This window comes from Antechinus flavipes, chromosome 2 (genome assembly GCF_016432865.1).
Source record: "Antechinus flavipes isolate AdamAnt ecotype Samford, QLD, Australia chromosome 2, AdamAnt_v2, whole genome shotgun sequence".
Classification (NCBI taxonomy): domain Eukaryota; kingdom Metazoa; phylum Chordata; class Mammalia; order Dasyuromorphia; family Dasyuridae; genus Antechinus; species Antechinus flavipes.
Window position 1 is genome coordinate 259,665,243 of NC_067399.1, and position 21,406 is coordinate 259,686,648.

Sequence of the window (21,406 nt, forward strand, 5' to 3'; positions counted from 1 at the left end):
GGATATAAGCCCAGTAGTAACACTGCTGGATCAAAACTTTTTGAGCATAGTTCCAAATCTCTCTCCAGAATGGCTGGATGTATTCACAATTCCACCAACAATGTATCAGTGTCTCAGTTTTCCCACATCCCCTCCAACATTCCGCATTATCTTTCCCTGTCATTCTAGCCAATCTGACAGGTGTAAAACATGAAGTCTTAACAAAAGTGAATATTGAAAACTATCTTTACATGTATTTGGAAAACAAATACTATTACAACAGGTTCCTGTTCAAAATGGGGGGAAATTTTGTTACTCCTTGTCTAAAATTCATGATTTGGGGAATGTAGGATATCCTCCCTGGTTCAGTTCTTGTTGACATCTTGCTGATGCCCTGGAGAAAAGCCTGAAAAGATTCTAGAGTTGGCATTTAAATTGAATAACAAATACTTGGAGGGGAGCGGGGAGGGGGGAGTTAAAGAGAATTGTGCTAACCCAGCATGGAGAAGAGAAGGTTTAGACCCTGTCCCATTAATGTTTGAACTTTTTAATGAGAGGTAATAGGAGAGTGATCTGAGAAGCAGAAGGGGGAGGCTCATAGGCAGAAGGGCAATTTTTTTGTTTTTCCCTCTTTCATGCATTGTCAGAGTCAAAGTGTGGCAGGCCTAGTCATAATGTTCCTTTCCTAATTGTAGTTGAAGATATGTCTAAATAAAGAAAGGGCCTGGAGGTGGATGGAGAAATGGATAAAATCCTGGAGTTTTGCTTATTGGTCATTTCCCTTAAGGTGGTCCCTTTCCCTTTTCCAACTGTAGGAATCGATCCAAGAAGCAATTAGAGAACTACTGTCCCTCCTCTCCATCCATCACATGAAATCAAATGTACCTTTTCTGTTTGATCTTTTCTCAGGGAATCCACTGGCCAATCTCCCTGAAAGAGCCTGTCAATCCCCTGAAGGTAGTCAAATCAGTGAGACTTAAAAGCGCTATAGAAGGGAATGGTAGGGTGGGAAGAATGAATGAATGAGAAAGGCCCCCAGGAGACTCATCTTGTGAACCAAGACCAAGTCAGTCCTTCCTGAATGACCCCTAAGTGAGGAATCCACCAAGAACCAAGTTGTTAGCTTTATAATAACTTAGCTCTCTTTCAGATTTCCTGCAACAGTCTTCAAGACTTTTAATTTCTTGCTTACTAGATTTATCGTAAGAAAAGTCTAGAAAATATAAAAGCTAAGATCTTCCCAGATTATAGGGAAATGTTAGGCCATTAGCTGCCTAGCATAATTTCCTCATACCTTTACTGGAGCAAGATTTCAGGTCCCTCTATCTGTTATATGGAAAGGAATCCTCCTCCAGAGCCATGTCAGACAATATTAGCATTTCCAAATCTTTCTGTTTGTCCCAGATTCTGTTAAATAACAGTGAAGACAAATATTGGAAAATTAGTGCCTTTTTCTGAGAGTGTCAAGGTCCATTGAACTCCTAGTTAGTACAAATGTTGTGGAAACAAGATCACTCCAATCCAATGGTGGCAGTAACCTGGGATTGGGTAATTTGACTAGTTCTAAAACTTCTCTTTGCAAAAAGATCACAGTAACTATGCAGTTGAAATTTCAGTGCTTCATTTTTTGCCTTTGTCACTGATGAATTCTGAGGTAGCTAAAATTCCTATGCAGTAAATAAATACTGTAAGACCACTTAATTAACAACCACAACCAAAATTAAGAATAAATAGGCCATACAATGTCATCAAGTTGGTGAAACACACACAGCTAACTCCATGTAGAAAGGCTGACACTAGTGAATGCATACTTTGACTTTTTAATTTGGCTTCCTTGCAGGAAAGTCACAGTGGAATCCCATTTTCATCCACAAAAGGACCTCATAAAAGGCCCCATTTAAACCAAGTTGGTAAACCAGTTTCTCCACTTCAAGGTAAGATGACTCAAGTTCTTAGCTCAAAGAAGGGCTTTCTGTTGATGGGTCACAGGCATGCTACTAACTCTTTCCCCTAAAAATTTTAACAAGGAAAGCCATTTTTACAGGAGGCCTCAAGTTAGTTTATTCCTCATTCTATTTCATTTTTCTGCAGGATTCCCTCATCCTGAAGGGATTGGCAAGGGTTCCACAGTATGTCCTGAAATATCGGTAAGAGTTAAGCAGCTGTTTCAGGATGTCATTCCTGAATGGATTATATATCATAGAAACCTAGATTTAAAACCGGAAAGGAATCTTAGATGCCATCAAGTCAAAATTCCTTCCTATTACAGATGAAGAAATTGAAGCACAGAGAAGTGGTGACTTGTCCAGGGTCACACAGCTTAGTGGTTGAGGCAAGATTCAAACTCAAGTCTTCCTGACTCCAAGTCTAGTGTTCTTTTCACTATTCCATGCTGCCTCTGTGTGAAGTATTCTTTCAGTAACTTTTCCCTCACACTTGTAGACTACATAGGGGGCAAATATTATACTAGAACTGTGATGATTCCTCCTTCACCTTTCCTCCAAATGTTTTTCTCACATTGTCCTTGTACAAATTCAAAGCTAACCTTTTATCCTTCAGTCCTATGCACTAATTTTTAAACTCCCAAAGGGCAGGGCCATCCATTATCATTATCATCATCATCACCATTATTGTAATTATTTCATTCTTCTTTTTTTAAATGATACTTTTTTCTCACCTCTACAAAACCCAAATCTTTCTCCATCCCGCCTCACCTCTTCCCTCCTCCAGACAGCAAAGAATCCAATTCAGGCTAAAACATGTATGATTCTTCTAAACATATTTACACATTTATTATGCTGCAGAAGAAAAATCAGATCAAAAAGGAAAAAAAAAAATCTTCCCACCTTTTTTAATGCAGTTCACAGAGAAAATGTCCTGGGATAAATTGCTACCTTGCTGTTATTTTCTCGAATCTAATGTTCTGTGAACTGCTTTTTGTAGTTGAATAAAAGCATTAAGATGTCAGTGCATCTTCTGTTGGATCACTGAAAGCATCCTCAGCATAATTCCAGTAGTATAACTGATGATACAGTGACAATTATCTTACCCTATTTAATCAACAAGGCCTGTGATTTCACCTTTGTAACATCTCTGAAATATGTTCCCTTCTCCCCTTTGGTATTGCCACCACTCTCACCTGCGCTATTGCAATAGCCTGCTACTAAGTCTTAGTAGGTATTTGGTAGGAGCTAATGTTTTTTATTAAGTTTTTCAAAGATCAAGAATTTACTTTTCTCTCTCTAACTACATACACATGCACACTGAAAAAAGAAAAAGGAAGAAATAACCTTTAAAACAAATAAGCAGAGTCAAGCAAAATTCCCATATTGACCATCTCCAAAAATGTGTCTCATTCTGCCTTACCTTTCTGTAGGTGCTAAACACCTACAGTGCTGGGCGGGTTCTACTGTTTCCTCATATACTCTATATCGATCACTAAGTTTCTGAAATTTCTTATAGTAATGACCTACAGTTCTTCTTTAATTTTGGGTAGCAATGACTAAATTGATATCAGAAAACCTCTCTCTTTCCCCAAACAAGTTAGAAAGATTCAGCTATTTGCTCCGTACTTCTTTGTCAGCATATTTTTGATGGATTTCATGTAGCTATCAACTGTGGAAGGCCTTTTGGTTTTGTCCCTGGATTATATTTTAGTTACATCCAACAAATGCAATGATACACATCTCTTTATCAAATTATACTGTTACTTCATTAAATGATGTTTATTTATCCTAAGAGTATAACTGTCAGCTTTTTAACTGTTAATGATCTTCTCTAAAAGGACTGTCAATCTTCTTACTCTTTTTGACAAGGAAGTGTGTTATTATTCTTTCTAGAGCTGCCATAGGGTAATAGCCCTTGTGTTTTTTGAATGTTTTATTAGTATATTTTTCAAATTCATAATGTTCATTTCAGTTCTGAAAGCAAATTGGCCTGTCTTTGTAGGAATTGCTAGTATTCTCACTTTTTGGTTCTACTTAGAATAAGGTTTATCTATTACTGGAAACTAGTAAAGTGCTTTATTAATAATTTGTGTCACTGTGACTAGTTTGAATCACTAATTATGGTCTTTTTGCAATTCATTTGACCCCATCACTTAACAGTTTTGAAGAAAAATTAGAATTTCATCCCCCTCCTTCTCTATTCATTATATTAACAGTGTACTCTTTGTTTCTTGCTTGAGCTAACTTACAATTTTCTTTCTTGGTACTTCTTGTTTTTTTGCTTATTTTCCCAGGGACACGTAAAATGTTTTTGGGGGGTTATACACATGCATTTTTTTTAACATATTTCCATATGAATTATGTTGGGAGAGAAAAATTAAAACAAAAGGGAGAAACCATGAGAAAAAAAAAAAAAGAAGGGAAAAAAGTGTACATAGCACAGATTGATTTACATTGTCTCCTTATATGCTGATTTACATTCTGTCTCCATAGTTCTCTCTGGATGCAGATGACATTTTCCATCCAAAGTTTATTGGGATTGCCTTGGATCATTAAACTTCTAAGAAGAACTAGGTCTATCATAATTGATCATTACACAATCTTGCTGTTGTTGTGTACAATATTTTCCTGGTTCTGCTTTGTTTCATTCAGCATCAGTTCATGTAGCTCTTTCTAAGACTTTCTAAAATCAACCTGTTTGTAATTTTTTATAGAAGAATAATATTCCATTACTTTCATATACCATAACTTATTCAGTCATTCCCCAATTGATGGACATCTACTTATTTTCCAATTTTTTATTACTATAAAAAGAGCTATTAGGAACATTTTTGCACATGTTAAGTGCCCTTTTTAATGATTTTTTTGAGATATAGACCCAGTAGTGGCACTGTTGGATCAAAGAGTATGCACAGTTTCATAGCCTTTGGGGCATAGTTCCAAATTGCTCTTCAGAGTAATTGAATCATTTCACAACTCCACCAACAATGCATTAGTGTTTTCCTGTTATGTGAGACTTCTTGTAATTACACATACAGATTACCAAGAATTTTCCATATGTCCCCTTTCTTCAGGTGTTCTCTCACTCTCTGATTTTCTTTGCTTTCAATTGCTAATTAAAGGAGTCTGAACTTCTGATACATCTTTGTTCTGCAGATTTTATTCTTTCTATGTTGTTTTTGTTGTTGTTATTGTTATCTTTAGTTAGGCAATATTGTGTTTTAAGTTTTCTGTTTCATGTACCAGCTAGATGCTGGTGTTATCTTTCATGATTGTTTAATAGTTTTCTCGGGTCATGTCTGCCATGATGATGCTTGGACACTTGTCTTTAAAGATAATTCCTTGATAGCGCTACCTTTTTTTATGGTTCTTATGATGGTGAGGCTGCTACATATGCAGTTGAGTAGAAGTTCTGGAATATTTTTATACTTTCTGTTAAATACTGTGGATGAATGCTTTAATTTATGCTGGTAACAGCAGATGCCAGCTTTTTGGAATATTTTAGTATAATTATTCTATTAATTCATACCATGAAGCTCAAAAGACTTTTCAGAATTCCAGTCTAAATATATTCATGTTTTTTTTCAAAATTATTTGAGATGTTGGTTCTGTTCTGTCATTTATTTTGTTATGAGATAAATTTATTAAGCTTTCCCCCACTGATTGTTTTTTATTAGATACAATTTTTGAGGTGTGTATTAAATGAATATTTTTTATTCCCTAAGGTTTTTTTTTTAATGTATTTCATTTCTTATCTCATCTAAATTAGGCTCAAGGATGAAGTTTTCTTTTTTTAGTTGTTCTGCGCTGAAGGTACCATTGACAAAAATATGTGGTCCTTGCTTAATTCTGATTATGAGGTAATGTTGGTGCCTTTTGAAAGTATTTGTTTCTATACACCTCTTAGACTGGCTAAGATGACAGGAAAAGATAATGATGAATGTTGGAGGGGGTGTGGAAAAATGAGACTATTACATTGTTGATGGAGTTGTGAACTGATCCAAGCATTTTGGAGAACAATATGGAACTATGCCCAAAGTTGCTATCAAACTATCAAGTTGCATACCCTTTGATCCAGCAGTGTCTCTACTGGGTCTGTATCCCAAAGAGATCATAAAAAAGGTAAAAGGGCCCACATGTGTGAAAATTTTCTTTCTTTCTTTTTGTAATGGCAAGGAACTGGAAACTGAGTAAATACCCATCAAGATATCCTCAGAAAATGGCTGAATAAATTGTGGTATATGAATGTCATGGAATATTATTGTTCTATAAGAAATGATCAAAAAAAAAAAAAAGAAAGAAAGAATCAGCAGGATGATTTCAGAAAGGCCTGGAAGCATGAACTGATGCTAAGTGAAGTGAGTAAAACTAAAAGAACATGGTACACAGCAACAAGAAGATTATCTTTATAAACATTATCTTTATACTATGATTAATTCTAATGGATGTGACTCTTTTCAACAGTGAGGTAATTCAGGTCAGTTCCAATGGTCTTGTGATGGAGAGAGCCATCTGCACCCAGAGAAAGGACTGTGGGTACTGAGTGTGGGTCACAATGTAAATTTTCACTCTTTTTGTTGTTGTTTGCTTGCATTTTGTTTTCTTTCTCATTTTTTTCCTTTCTGATCTGATTTTTCTTGTGCAGCATGATAATTATGGAAAAATGTATAATAGAATTGCACATATATAATATGTATTGTACTACTTGCTGTCTAGGAAAGGGAGAAAGGATAAAATAGGACATAAGGTTTTGCAAGGATGAATATTGAAAACTATGCATATGTTTTAAAAATAAAAAGCTTTAAAATGAAAAATAAAAAAGAAAATACAATAAAAATGGGAGAAAAAAATTGAAAATTATTGTATTTATGTCTTAGATTCATTTCATTATACACATGATTGCCCACTTTAGCACACTATTTGTTCTGAAAGATACCTATGGGATCTTGACATTTCTGATTGGTTTCATTGTATCAGCTTCTTGTGGTAGTGGAAAACAAAAAAATTTCATTCTGCTTTTCTCTATATCAATTACATCATTATGATAGCTTTAAGAAAGGCCAGATTGTACCTCTGTGCCATTCCATTTATTTCTTAGATTCAATAGCAGCATTTTCATCTCACTGACAAGTATATTTAGTAATATTGCTAAAGTATTCAGTAGTATTATTCAGTGATATTGTTGGGCTCCATAGCTATTATACTTATCTCAAGTTCACATAGAGATATTAATACCTGGCCTACCAACCATGGTTTTTGTAAGAATCACCTGTGAAATTTCTTTGGAAAATATAACTGCTCCAGTAGTACAGCCACAGCTACTGAAAATCCACAAATAAAAGTTTTTGTCATCAGAATCCTGTTGTATATCATTAAAACTCTGGCATCCTTTAATTTTGCTGCTTTGTCCCTTCCCCAGGATATGACAATGGGTTGAATTGTAAGGGAACTGATGATGATAATGGTGATGATGATGATGATGATACTGCTGTTGATGATACTGCTGTTGATGATAATGATGATAACTTTCTATTTGGCATGTTATAAATAAATGAATGAATAAAGCATTTATTCTTAGCACTGTTCTAAGGAAGATAGTCCCTACTTTTGAAGAACTTACATTCTAGTGAGGAGAATACTCAAATGGAAAGTTTCAGTTGCAAGTCAGATAGGAAAACCCTATAGTCATTAGGATATAGTGGCAAAGCAGATGTTAATGCTTCTTCTTTAATATCATTTCCCCTGATAAAATTATATAATTTTCTAATGCTGATCCACTTGAAATGCCTAGGATTCTGATGACAAAAACTTTTATTTGTGGATTTTCAGTAGCTGTGGCTGTACTACTGGAGCAGTTATATTTTCCAAAGAAATTTCACAGGTGATTCTTACAAAAACCATGGTTGGTAGGTCAGGTATTATTATTCCTATTTAGCATTCAAGGATCCTGAAGCTCAGAAAAGGCAAGTAATGTGAACAAGAGCACGTTCATATTAGAAGTGGGGCTAGCACCTTCAAATCCAGATTCTCTGTGCAGTATGCATCTATGTTTTAAGGCATGGTAGTATAAGAAATAATAAAAGCCAAAAAAAAAATGTTATGGGCCTTTAACCCCAAGCTGATTACACCAATAACTAAGTCAAATATATAAGTGAAAGCCTATTGATTCACAAATAATAATAATTTACATTTATATGGATTTAAGGTTTACAAAGACTTTCATCCCAACAACCCTCTCCCATCTTCCCAGATTACTATCTTACCCACTATATCTCTAGACAGGTTTTCTGGAAGCATCTCTCCCAGTCCAGGCTGATATGCCAGTAGAAGTTTTTTTTTTTCTGAAGCTTAGCACCAGCTCCATCCTCAGACAAAAGGGAGACCTAGGAAAACTGATTCAGTCTACAGTTCTTTATATCATCTCTTCTTTGGGGAACCAACTGTTCTCTTTCCTATTGATATATATTCCTAAGATAAATCTTTTCTTATTCCCTTGGGAACACACTTGGTTAATGTAACTTTGTCTAAACCCAACCCATTTTCATTCTGTCTCCTATCAGGTCCCATCAATCCAGGGAGAGGTGTCCAGCAGCCCAGACACATCCATCAACCTCAGTGTGCAATGTACTTTCACCATGAACCTGGAGGTGGAAAGGGGAGCATCTGTGCCTGTCCTCAGAGCCCTGTTGAAAGACAAACTCCTGCAGCAATTAGAATGTGCACAGCTCAGGTATGAATTTTGTCCTGACCTGAGAGGACATAGGGCATCCCTGTGTAAGACAGTGAGCTCCAGCATACATGCACCTGCTAGAAAGAATCATGATATTCACCTCTTGACAGAGAGGTGATATACATCAGGGTGCAGAATGAGACATATTTTTTGGCTAAAGCAAATGAGTCAATTTGCTTTGCTTGATTGTACATATTTGTTATAAAGATTAATTTTAAAAAGAAAAAGAACCCAACTGGTTCCAGAAAAATCAGTTCATGGGCAAAGGGAGAATTCAGGGATATTTATTAGGATGAAAAACTGAATAACACTGCTATTGGTCCTAGCTTCAGTTCCTGGAACTAAAAATTCTTCCTTTTTTAAGACAGGGATTGAAAAGAAGGGTGATGATTATGAAGTTAATCTGCTGAAGAAGAAAGAAAGGATGGGATCAAGGGATGAGGGACCATCTCTATCAGAAACTGGAGTAGAGGAAAACAGTTAGATGTAATATCAAAGGATTTTAAAATGTAGAAAAGAAGGAGCTCATGATGAATAGCCCCAAATATCACAGTAAAATTTAGGTCCCTGATTCCTTCTCACCCCTCCTTCCTACCTACTGAAGGACCTCTTCTCATAATTAATCTCTTTGTTTCTTCCTTACCACTAGCCCCTTCTTTTCTGTCCTTGAACATGCTTGGCTTGCTCCTGTCTTAAAGAAAGATTGACTTAAGTTCAGCACTTCTTACCAAATGTCTCTTCTGCAGCCTGAAAGAATGTCCCCAGTGATCATTCTTCTTCCAAGAAGCCAGATTTCCCTTGAAGGAAGTTCTTTCCATTATATCTACTTCATCATCACCTTATTTCTTTCATAAATTCCTTCAGTCCAGCTCCCACTTCCATCATAAAACTGTCTGATGTGGTAGTGACATAATGGCACAGTAATGTTAGGGTTACTGGATCCCTACGGGGCATTGGATTTGAAGTTGGGAGGATCTGGGTTCAAATGTTACCTCAGCCATTTACTAGCTGTAAAACAATAAACCAGTCACTTTAAGCACTCTGTGCCTCAGTTTTCCTTACCTATAAAATGAGAGGGTTGAAATTAATGGCTTCTAAGGCCTTTTCCAGTTCTAAATTTATGACTTTGTGATTCTATGTCCTCTGAATCAGATCCAACAAATAAAAATCTTTATCTTTCTTCTCAAATTAGGGACTGTCCTGGAGCCAGAACTGTGTCTCCTCAGTTTCCTCTCTTATCCCCACCCTCCAGTTAATGACCTCAGTCTCACCTGTCACATTATTTTCTTTATTGCTCTTCCTTATCCTCTGCCCAACCCCATTTTGGCTGAGCACTGGGCCATCCTGAAACTTAGAAGTTCTTATTTCCATTTATATCTAATAGGGACAAAAGACATCTCAACATTAAAGGAGCATTTTGGAGTGGGCCCATTGTGCAATTTGCTGTTAAGGTCATTACAGCAGAGACTCTACTGCTGGTTTTACTGAAACAATACAGTGAGCTATATTAGTGTAGACAACATTATGACAATTAATTGTTAACATTCCACTGTATTCATAAAGGCTTTGACCTTCGTAGGGTTGTAATCAACTATAATTTATTTTGTACTATATGCCAGATAACATGTTAGGTTCTGGGAATATAAGGGGAAAAAAAGAAAAAAGAAAAAAAAAAAAAACAGCCCCTGCCCTCTAGAAGCTTATATCCAATTGGAGAGATAATTCTAATAAGTAACAGATAATTTTGGGAGGAAGGATACTAACAGCTGAGGGGTAGAGAGGTGGGGGTGTAGAGATCAGGAAAGGCTTCACACAAAATTTGATGCCTGAGTATTTGTTACAAGATTTTTTTTTTCCTTTTTTTTTCCATATGGGGAGAGAGAAATGGGAAAGAAGGAAAATAGAATTTAATTAATTAAAAAGTTAAATTACAAGTAACCCCAGGTTTAAATAAAAAAAAAAAAATGTAGTGCTTGAGCTGAATTTTGAAGGAATAAGAAAAAATTTTGTGAAGCAGAGGTGAAAAGGAAACATACTACATTTGTGGAGGGCAGCCAGTACAAAGGAGATATAAGATGGAATGTCTGTCATGTGTTTGCCTGGACCAAAAAGCAGAAGAAAGGAAGTAATAGAGATTCAGACTGGAAAGATAAGTCAGAACCTGGTTGTGATTGGCTTTAAATGTTCCACAGAGGAACTTAATATTTGATCCTATAAGCCCTAAGGAGCATTTGGACTTAATTGAGTAGAAGAGTGATATGGAATTTAGGAAAATCACTTTGGTGACTGTATGAAAAATGATGACAGGAGAGATTTGAGTTAAGAAATCAAGTGGAAAACCTGCAGTAGTTCCTGGTGAGGGTTTGACCCCAGGGTGATGGTCATATGAGTAAGAAGGAAGTAGTATGAGAGATATTGTGGAGAGAGAAATGACAAGATTTATCAGCTGATTGGATTTATGGGGTAATGTAGAATGAGGAGTCAGTTAATAAAATGGTGATCCTAGAAGACTGATAGTGCCCTCAGCAGAAATGAGGAAGTTTTGAAGAGGGTGTTTTTTGGAAGTTCTAAAGAGATGAATAACAAGTTATGTTTCAAACATATTTGAGATGCCAATGAATATCTGCTTAGAAATATCCAATAGGTTTTTCATTGGTGATGTGGAACTGAAATTCGGGAAATGATGATAAGGTTACCAAGTGACAGAGAAGAAAAGAGAAGAAAGTCTAAGCCCTGGAGCACACCCATAGTTATGGGGCATGACGTGGATGAAGAACCAGAAAAGAAAACTAAGGAATGATCAAATATCTAGGAGGAAAACCAAGAGAGAACACTGTCATGAAAACTCAAAAGAAGAAAGAATAAATAAAGAGGAAAGACAAATTGGCAATGCCAAAGACCACTGAGAGATCTAGAAGACTAAAGATTAAGAAAAAGCTATCTGATTTCTCAATTAAGAGATCACAGAATGGGGCAGCTAGGTGGTGCAGTGGATAGAGCACCAGCCCAGAAGTCTTGACCTAAATTCAAATCTGGCCTCAGACTACTTAACACTTCCTAGCTGTGTGACCCTGGGCAAGTCATTAACCCCGATTGCCTCAGCAAAAAGCAAACCAAAAAAGAGATCATTGGTAATTTTGGGTTGAATGATTATGTGGGACAGTATTGACCACAAAAACAATCAGACTCTCAGAGTAAGAAAAAGCAAAAAGAGGTTTATTATGATCTTATGAGAAAGAGTATCTCCCATATGACAAGGTCAGTAAAAGGGAGTGTAAAGCATAAACTGCAAAACACAAGATCAAAATACCCTGAACACAGAAGCCCCCACTCCCTCCTAATCTTTTCTCCCATTGTTTGGGGAAGTCTGGGTTTATATTCTAATCGAAGAAATCTAACTCAGAAATAAAAGAATAAGTTACCTTTAAAAGAGATACTTAAATACTAATTAAGAGATGGTAGAGGGCAGCTAATTGGTACAGGGAATAGAATACCAGCCCTGAAGTCAGGAGGAATTGGGTTCAAATCTGGACTCAGACACTTAATACCTCCTATCTGTATGACCCTGGGCAAGTCACTTAACCTCAATTGCCTCAGCAAAAAAAAAAAAAAAAAAAAAAAGAGGTAATGGGAAACAGGAGAGGAAAAATACCTGCGACTTTTTAGCTGTGTCTCTATTTGTTATAATAAAGTCTCAAGTCACAATTAAAGTATAGTTTAAAGCTATATACCCATGAGAGTATCTTCATTTAGTGAATTCCACCTAGTGATGATGTCAAAAGCTGGATTGGAAAGGGTTGAAGGATGAGTGAGACAAAAGAAACTAGAGGGATTATAGACAACTGCTTCTAGGAGTTTGGCAGTGAAATGGACAAGAGAGGAACTTGGATTTGTTTGTAGATAGCAAAAATACAGTTGATAAAGTGATAGTTTTAGATGAAGAGATTAAAAAATCTAGAGGCAAAGAGTAAGAATAATCCAGTGGCAACAGAAGGAATGAGATCATTGGGTATGGAAGCTTTTTTAATCAGAGACTAAAGGAAACAATTTGGGATGTCATCAGATTTTAAGATATAGAGAATAGAATAGGGAGCTCATAGTAAATGATTTCTATTTTCTCCATAAAGTATGAAACAAGTTACTTAGCTGAGAGGGGTAAATAAGAGGGAGAGGCATAGGAGGCTTGAGAAGATAGGAGTTTGGAACGGTCTCTCAGGATGTGGTATCCTTTAGAAAAAAATCTTTTGACTTTAAGGATTGACTGGAATCAGGAAATCTCATCTTCATGAGTTCATATCTGACTAGCTATGTAAACCTGGGCAAGCCACTTAACCTGGTTTACTTAAATTTGCTTCAGTTCCTTATATGTAAAATGAGCTGGAGAAAGCACTCCATTAGAGTCAAAGAGCGGACACTCTACAACAATCATTTCAGTGAGGTTCTTTGGCTTCTTTTAGCTCCATCCAGCAGAATCTGAGTATTGTGCTGAGGAAATAGAAATGATAATTCAGTTAGGGTTTGGCCAAATATGTGCAATTCTGGTGTATTAGATGTTCTGCTCTGGCCTTGAATATTCAAGTTTTTCCCTCAGGCTATGACCCATCTTTAATAACTAGGGTAGAACATTAGTCTTTTCATGGAAGTAATATGATTTATTGTAATGCTGGGAGAAACTGAGGCAAGACAGAGCTTAGGGTTTTTAATATTTTAATAGTGAAGAATTTGGACTAGCCATAGCCAGTCAGCTGGATTGGATTCTTGTCTCAAAGTATCCAGCATTTAGCAATTAATTCCAGAGACTTTTATAGGGCTTTAGCTATTAGGGAAACAAAGTTGGGGGGTGGGGGAAGGTGGGGGGAGTAAGAACACTATATGAGTGAAAATTCCAGGAAGGATCATAACTTTTTAATTCTCACAGATCTAGCAGGAGAAAAGAAGTCTGGACCCATTAGATACCCAAGTATTTGAGCCAAGCCGTCTGGAGTTTTATAACTTTGGAATGTGAGAGTGGCCAGTGGTCCCTATTCTCTCAGTCCCAATGGGGCAAGGAAGGGGGCGGGGAAGGAAGCCATCACGGAAACCAAGACAGTACATTATAATGTGGAGTTTATCACTAAATGATGGTAGGCACAAAAAATTGCGGTTTGATCATGTGAAGAATTCACAATGGCTATTCTCTTTGGCAAAAGATAGATTTACTTAAGGAAGGGGTTACAGGCAAAATGACAGAATACAATAGAAAACAGGAATGGTAAATATGAAATAGAGTGGGAGAACATATGAAAGACAAGTTCCTTGGTGAAACTCAAAAATTACCCAGTAGATAGGGAGCATTCCATGAGGTTGGGGCAAGCCCTTAGCTGGCAGGCTAAATCCTGAAAGGGACTAACCACCTAAAAGAGTTAGTTAGCTACAAGGAGAAGTGGGATTGAGAAGCATAGTGGAGTTTAGGGAGATACCACATGGCATGGAGAAGGTAAGCAGAAAGACATCATGAGAAGAGGGCTATATTTTCCTTTGCTGACCCAAAGGAAAGCTGCAGCAAAGCCATGGGCCATACGTTGTTTTATAGGGAAATTTTAGCCTCAGGCTCTTGACTTAACTTAGATTTCTGACTGGATCACCTTTAGAGGGTGGGACCAAGGAACTAAACTGATCTCCATTATCAGAGCCCTCTTCCTGCTTGCCTAAGGGATTAATTTTTATCAATTCCTGAGGCTAATCACACCTAATGTTTAAGACCTCATCAGAAGAATTGTTTAAAGGGCACTTTTGTCTAGAGGGGCAAAATCTATTTCAATCTGTGACCAGGGTGGGTGGACCCTAAGCCTCTATAATGAAATTAGGTGTTAATAGTAAATCTTCTGCCACATGCCCATGCTCTGCCAGATAAGAAGTCTATCCCCTGGTAGAATACACACGTGACATGAAATGAACAATAAGTAAATCTCCATTGCAGTTATAGCCATCAGGACAGTGAGAGCTTTGTTCCTATTTCTGGGGAAGAGGCATGTAAAAAGATGTGGCATGAAGCAGCAGCAGACAGAAGACTGAGACTCCACTGCCAGGTAAGAATCCCAGTGCCTCTGGGCAAAGGAGGCAGTAAGAAATATTCGTGAAATAAGAATTGCCCAGGAATGGATAGAAGCCCCTGTCTAAGCTGCTCTGCTTCCAGATTCCAGATTCCTCCTATATGTTCTGTTCAGCTTTCTGGGCACTTTTCTACCTATCAGTTCTCTTGCCTTTCCTGTAGAATATCCATTCATATCTGGGTTCTAAAGAAGCAAAAGTTGCTGGTGCACCAGGGTCTAACTATGGCAGGTTAAATGTAGAGAATAAATACATATTTACTCACCTAAATTCCCAGAAAGGTAATTGTTTCTCTGTACTGTGACAGCCTTCTTCAAGGGTTATTAGCAAAGACCAGCTGCAGTGCAGGGGCTAATTAGCAGAATACTCCTTCAAAGAACTGTAATAATTGCAGTAGGTGTGTTCTGGCCTGTTTACATCAATTCATCATCATTGGTTTCATCTTTGTTTACTCCCTGCTCACTTCATTTCCAATTAGAGTCCTAATACCCAGAAATGAGCTCATAAATTTTTAACAACCAGCTTACTAAAAAACAAACTGGAACAAAAACAACAACAAAGTACATTTTAAGTTTAATCTTGTAATGCTGGAGAAACTGAGGCAAGATGGAGATTAGAGAGTATTTAATAATTTATTAAATGGGAGAGATTAATTGGGACCAAATGGATCCATGGTTTGGGCTCAGGACTGAATGAGACTATGGTCTCCAAGAAGCCAGAAAACAATGTGATTCTCAATGATCTATATACACATGGATCAGACTGAGGCAGGGGTGGAGTCAGGATGCTGAGAACAGGAACGGGGGACTCTGATAATCCCTTCTGACAGGGCATGGGGCATGGGATGACCTAACGGGGGAGACACCACAACATAGGCATCTTGATAAGATCTGACATTCTGATAGCTTGGGATGGGGAGAGGCATTCTGATATTCTAAAACATAAGATCTTTTGTTCTTATCAAATATTCTGATAAAGAGGGAGAGGTTTTGCAGGACTGAGCTTTGAGCTGATTATTATAAACTGAAGCAGAGAAATTGAGTCAGGACTGGGTCAGGATAATTAGGGAAACTGAGTCAGGACAATAAAAAAGAACTGTGGCATAACAATCTTCATTATTAACATTAATATTTTCTCTATCACTTTAAGTCTAAATAAAAACCGTGTAGGAAAAAAAAGTAAATTGTCCCAGATTTTCTTTTTTTTTTTTTCCCCAAAAAGAAAAAATAATACTAAGATAGCATAGATAGAAATTAAAAATTTTTTAAATAAAAATCTAGGTCCTAAACAATCATGTAGCTCTGGGAAGAAAAAAACCCAGTGTGTTTCAAATGGAGCTACTTTTCTACTTAAATTCAAATCACTCATTAAATAGTCAGTTATAGCCCTCTAGCCAAGTCTTTGTGGCTCAGTTGTTTAGGTCTGGATGATTTCTTCTAGTTGTTTGTCCTTCATTCTCTAGAGATGGACTTCTGGGAGTGAGACCATTACTTGCAAGTGAAGTGGATGTAAGTGAATTGGAGGGAGGGCTATGTAAAGCCACTAGCCTCATTTTCTTTTCCAGAGCAACCTGGGTCCAGTAATCAGATATAGTTTAAGATAACTGGAGCTGGCCTTGGATGCATTGAGAGAGCTTGGCCTTTTTAAATTAAGGTCTTTAACAGATCTCAGTTTGACTGCAGCAATGCCCATTCAGTAATTAAGGCTAGGTAAAAAAGAAATAAGGCCAAGATTAACCTTTTTTTATTTAGTCAACAAAGTAAAACAAAACAAAACCTACCCTTTATATGGGAGGGGAAGGTCCTAAAAGTTTCCAGCCTTTACAGATACAATTGCTATTTATATTCATTCTGAAGCAATCAGGGCCCAAATCAAACCATCAAGTGACTTGGCCTGGCACCTTTTGTGGTCCTTGTAGGTGAAACTTTAAGGAAGAAATCTAGACCATGAACTCCAAGATATCTTACTGATTTTCTGCAATCGAAATTTACATTTCTTTGGGCAAAGTACCCATTAGAAGGGAAAGGAAAGGGGTAAAGGAATGAAAGGAGGGAGGGAGAAAAAAAAGTTGTGTTTTTTTAAAAAGAATGTAAACTTTTTATGGTTTAGGATGAATGTAAATAGCAATTGTTTCCTGTTCTTAAGCTAGAAGCTTAAGGTCTTTCCCTTCTAAATTGATCATTTTATGATTGGCGAATTGGACCATCTTTTGTCGTAATTCTTATCTAGCCTTTAGTCATTGAATGGGCTTGCCTCAGATAAATGTTACCCATTGTATCTTGGGCCTTCATCAGGTATCTTGACCTTTGTCTTGTCATTGGTGACCCTGTAGGAGAGAATGAGGCTGAGGACTTTCTCCCTAAAATCCAGCTCTTGTACAATCACTCTATGATGTCCTCTTTGAAAACAAAAGAGGAATTACAAGTCTTAGAAATCAACAAAACAAGTAAAATGTAAAGTTTCACTTAATGTGTTCATCAATTTCTGGGGAAATGCTCATGATAGTGATGAGATGCAAGAATTGAAGGTAAGAGATCCCCTCTGGTTGATGTGGCAAGTCCCTTGCAAAACAATTCACAAACCCAAAGTATGTGGCAAAAGGGGATTTATTTACATTAAGAAGATAGCTTGCTTAAGAAGACAGCTTTCTTAGTGGGCAGAGTCTTGTTTAGGAGTTAGCAAAGGTGCATATCCACTGAGAAGAAAATATCATCAGTGAACAAAATCCTGTTAGGATTTAGCAAAGATTTGGGGTTCAGAGTTGTCTTTTATTAGCCTTCTGAGGCTTGGGGCTTCAATTCAATTCAAAATTAAATGAGATTACTTAACTGCCAGTTTGAGCCACTCAATAGAGGACATTGACTATGCCCTAGACTGAGATTTCCAATTGAATGAGATTACTTATTTTAGGAAGGGTGTTGTCTGGGAAGGGTATTGTTGAGGTCTAGCTTTGGGGTACCTAAATGAAATTAGGGTTAAGGTCTAATGGCAGGTTTGGGGTACAGATTCGGCGCAAGGAGGTCTAGTAGTGGTGCGAGTTCCCAATAAAAGCATTTATTGGCCCAGAGAGCTAGATTGATAAAAGAGGTTTATTATTGGATAAGCAAAGTTAAAGTATAGGTGAAGCTAGAGATAAAGAGGGCACTGCACAGAGGGTCCAGTGGACAGAGGGTCCTCACATGGTAGCCATGTTTGGAATCTCTGCAAAGAGGGGTTCCCAGCGTGGCCTTTTTATAATAGGAGACTTAGCTCGAGGGGCTTTCGGGTGTAGCCCCAAAGTTGGCTCATATCCGGGTAGGGCTGGGAACAGGTCAGATCTTCTATTGGAATTCAAAGGGACCAGGATTTGTGAGTTAAAGGGCAATTTACATTATTAACTAGGAGAGGGTGGGAATCTAGAAAGGAATCTTTCCCGCATCATTATGACCCTCCCAGGGGAGAACTTGAGACCCCAATCATCATTCCCCCCATAGATTAACGGGGATGCAGTTCACATCATTTCCCCTCAAAGGGAGATGGAATTTCAGGGGGCTTCCCAAAGGTTAAAGGGAACACAATTTACATCAATGGGATATAGCTTCTCAAAGAAATTTGGCAATAGCCCTGGGGCCACTGGGCCTTGGTAGTGCCTAGTTCCATAAGAAATTCTGGCTGTCAGATAACAATCTGTTGGTCAATAAATATCAAAATTTCTGAGAAAATAATGAGGTATGTATCAGACCACTCCTCAACTCTACCTCTAAGGCATAGAATTCACTAATGAAGTATATACCAAACCACTCAACTCCACCTCTAGGATCACTCCAGTTCTATCTCTAAGCCATAAAATGAGCATATCCATGACATGAAGCACCTGTTCTTTTTCCTATAAATTTATCTTCTTGCTCCAGGTTCTTTGCTAAATCTTTTTGGAACTTAGACCACTTCAATTGGCGTTACAATTACAATAAACTTTTCCCCTTGACCTGGAGATGGGTTCAAGCCACAAATTCTTTTGAGATACCTCAAAACACTGGTCTGTGATCCCAACCTTTTGGGGGTCTCCTTTTTGAACCTCAGCAGTCACACTGAAAATTTAACAGACTCTTGTGAGTTGATTCTAGTCTTAATTATACATTCAGATCTAGACCAAGTATTTGATTGTCCTTCCAAAGCTTCACATTGACCTTTCCCACCAATTGTTTTCTCTTCTATTACCATCTAACTAGCTTTATTTTTCTCATCATCTTGGTTGTCCCCTCCTCTCCTTATCCAGTCTGGTTCCCCTCCCTCCTCTGACTTAATCTGGCTCACCTTGTACCTCTCACTCAGCCCTGGCTATCTTCTCTCCTTAGGGAACAGAGTGCTGTGGAGGGCGACGTGTGCTCTATCAAATGGTTGCTCAGTACAGCTACTCTGCAAAGGGACCTGAAGACCTAGAGTTCCAGAAAGGAGATACTCTGGACATTCTCTCTGAAGGTATTGGCCTTTGGGCAGCTCCTTTTGCCAGGACCAGTCATTAAAAATTACTACTTGTCATATCTAGGCCTCCCTCAGGTTGGTCTGTAAGCTTCTTGTATATTCCTGGCTACCCCCAAGGCTCTTCAAATGAGGTTCACCACCTCAAGAGATCTTAGGCTCTAGAAGCTGGGGTTTTAGAGGTCCTTTTAGTCCCCAGCTTCTTAAACTGTGGTTCTCAACCTCATATAGGATCTTGTAACTGAATGTGGGGCTCATGAAATTATGGTTTATTGTCAGCAAATGTTTGATTTGTAGACTTATATACCTATGTATTTTGAGTCATATGAAAATTTCTCCAGTGAAAAGGGGCCACAAGAAGAAAAAGTTTAAGAAGCCCTGATCTAGTCCACCATCCCACCTTCATTTTATTTTTTATTTTTATTTTTCAAGGCAATTGGGGTTAAGTGATTTGCCCAGGGTCACACAGCTAATAGTGTTAAGTGTCTGAGGCCTGATTTGAACTCAGGTCTTCCTGATTTCAGGACTGGTGCTCCATCTAACTGTCCCTCCCCCTTCATTTTAAAAATGAAGAAACTGAGACCCAAAGAGTTTGTGTCCCTTCATACAGGTGGAAAAGGAAAAGACAGAATCCAAATGTCCATCTTATGACTCCTTTTTCTAAAAATTAAGATTCAATAAGGCCTAAAGATAAGATGCCTGTGTGAACCTGGTCCCTGACCAGAAATTGAATTCTGTGGCAAGTCAGGTTGACAGTTTCACCTGCCCGCAGATCACCAGCAGTTGTACTGCTTTTCTTAATCCCTCCCATTCTTGTGTTGTTTGTCCCTTTTTTAAAGCATTTTAAGGAATAAAATGCAAATATTCTGAATCATCTGGTGGGGTGAATAAGACCCCAGTTCTTGGTAGCTTCGTGGGCCATAGGGAGAGAAGGCTTTTGTTGAATTTAAGTGGGCTTTTGTGGCAGTGGTCCCTAGATGAATTCCCACTGCTACTCCCTGAAGCAAGTAGAGAGTAGTATTGATAATCTTGTCCTTAAATAGGCCCTTGTTGAATTCCTTGCAGAAACATTTGCATTGAGAAAACTATCATAACCTCATAATTACTGTATCCATTCAGAAGTCCAAGCTATAGATATCAATTCCCAAGGTTATTTTTATCTTATAAAAGAACCTACTGGTACCCTACTTCTTAGATAACTCCATTTAGGAACTTAGTTTGCTTACTAAGGGCCACAATAACAGGTTCATTAGGAATTGCCCACCTTATGGCAACAAGTTCTCTAAGAATTTTGCCTTCCTTTTGGCATCAGGTTATCCTTTTTTTCCCTTGGTCATATGAGCTAAACGTTTTTTGGAACTTAGCCCATCAGTCAATGGCATAATCCCCTACTTTGTTAAACTTTCTTTTGGAACTTAGCCTGCTGCCAACAGCATAATAAAATATTTCCGTCTAAATTGGAAATGCTGTAAGCCTACACATTTTTTTGAGATATAACACTGGTCCCAAACCCCAATATATTTTCTGGTTTCAACCCCCATACCTCATCAATCCCCTCATAGAATTTCTATAGCCAGTTCCTTCTCTGCTGAGAGGTAAACTTCCAAACATCTTCCCAAACTTGATAGAAATTTTAGAATTCTTCACATCTTTGCTCCCTATTGGTCAAAAGTATGAATCATTTAGATCTGGCTATTTCAAAATGTTACTTAAAGACTATCTCTTTGAAACTTTTTGGTTTCTAATTGTTATGTCCTCCGTTTTTTCAGTGAATGATGAGTGGCTAGAGGGCCATTGCTCAGGTCACATTGGCATTTTTCCCAAGTGTTTTGCTCAGATGGTGAGTGTGACCAAAGAGGAACCTCCTATTGAACCACCCATGATTTACAGCTTCTGAAGCCTTCCCTAGGAGAACCAGCACCAGGAAGTGAACAAGGAACATGATCCTTGCCGTCATTGGAGTTCCCATTTCCCTAGTCAGAGTGTTCCCCAGAAGTCATTCCCCAGAAGTCCCATTTACATAAAGATTCCCCCAGAAAAGTCTCTGCACTTAGTTTCAATAACTCAAAACTGCATCAAGATCCTTGGGACACCCTGAGTGTGCACCACAACAATGTTAACAATCCAGTATGTGCTACAGTGAAAAGATTGGCATATTTTGTAATCTTTTGCTAATAAATGGTCATCTAGATTTTTACTCTAA

The 21,406-nt window shown here is 37.7% G+C and overlaps 1 protein-coding gene across 1 annotated transcript in view; it reads left to right on the forward strand.

Annotated features, from left to right (window-relative positions):
• The window catches only part of NOXA1 (NADPH oxidase activator 1), a 52,281-nt gene extending 30,875 nt beyond the window's left edge, over window positions 1-21,406 (forward strand). The window contains exons 7-12 of the mRNA XM_051976915.1: window positions 1,820-1,913; window positions 2,071-2,126; window positions 8,486-8,655; window positions 14,615-14,723; window positions 19,080-19,203; window positions 20,973-21,406. Of these exons, the coding sequence (XP_051832875.1) occupies window positions 1,820-1,913; window positions 2,071-2,126; window positions 8,486-8,655; window positions 14,615-14,723; window positions 19,080-19,203; window positions 20,973-21,100 (681 nt within the window). The 3' untranslated portion in view covers window positions 21,101-21,406. The remainder of the gene's footprint in view (window positions 1-1,819; window positions 1,914-2,070; window positions 2,127-8,485; window positions 8,656-14,614; window positions 14,724-19,079; window positions 19,204-20,972) is intronic.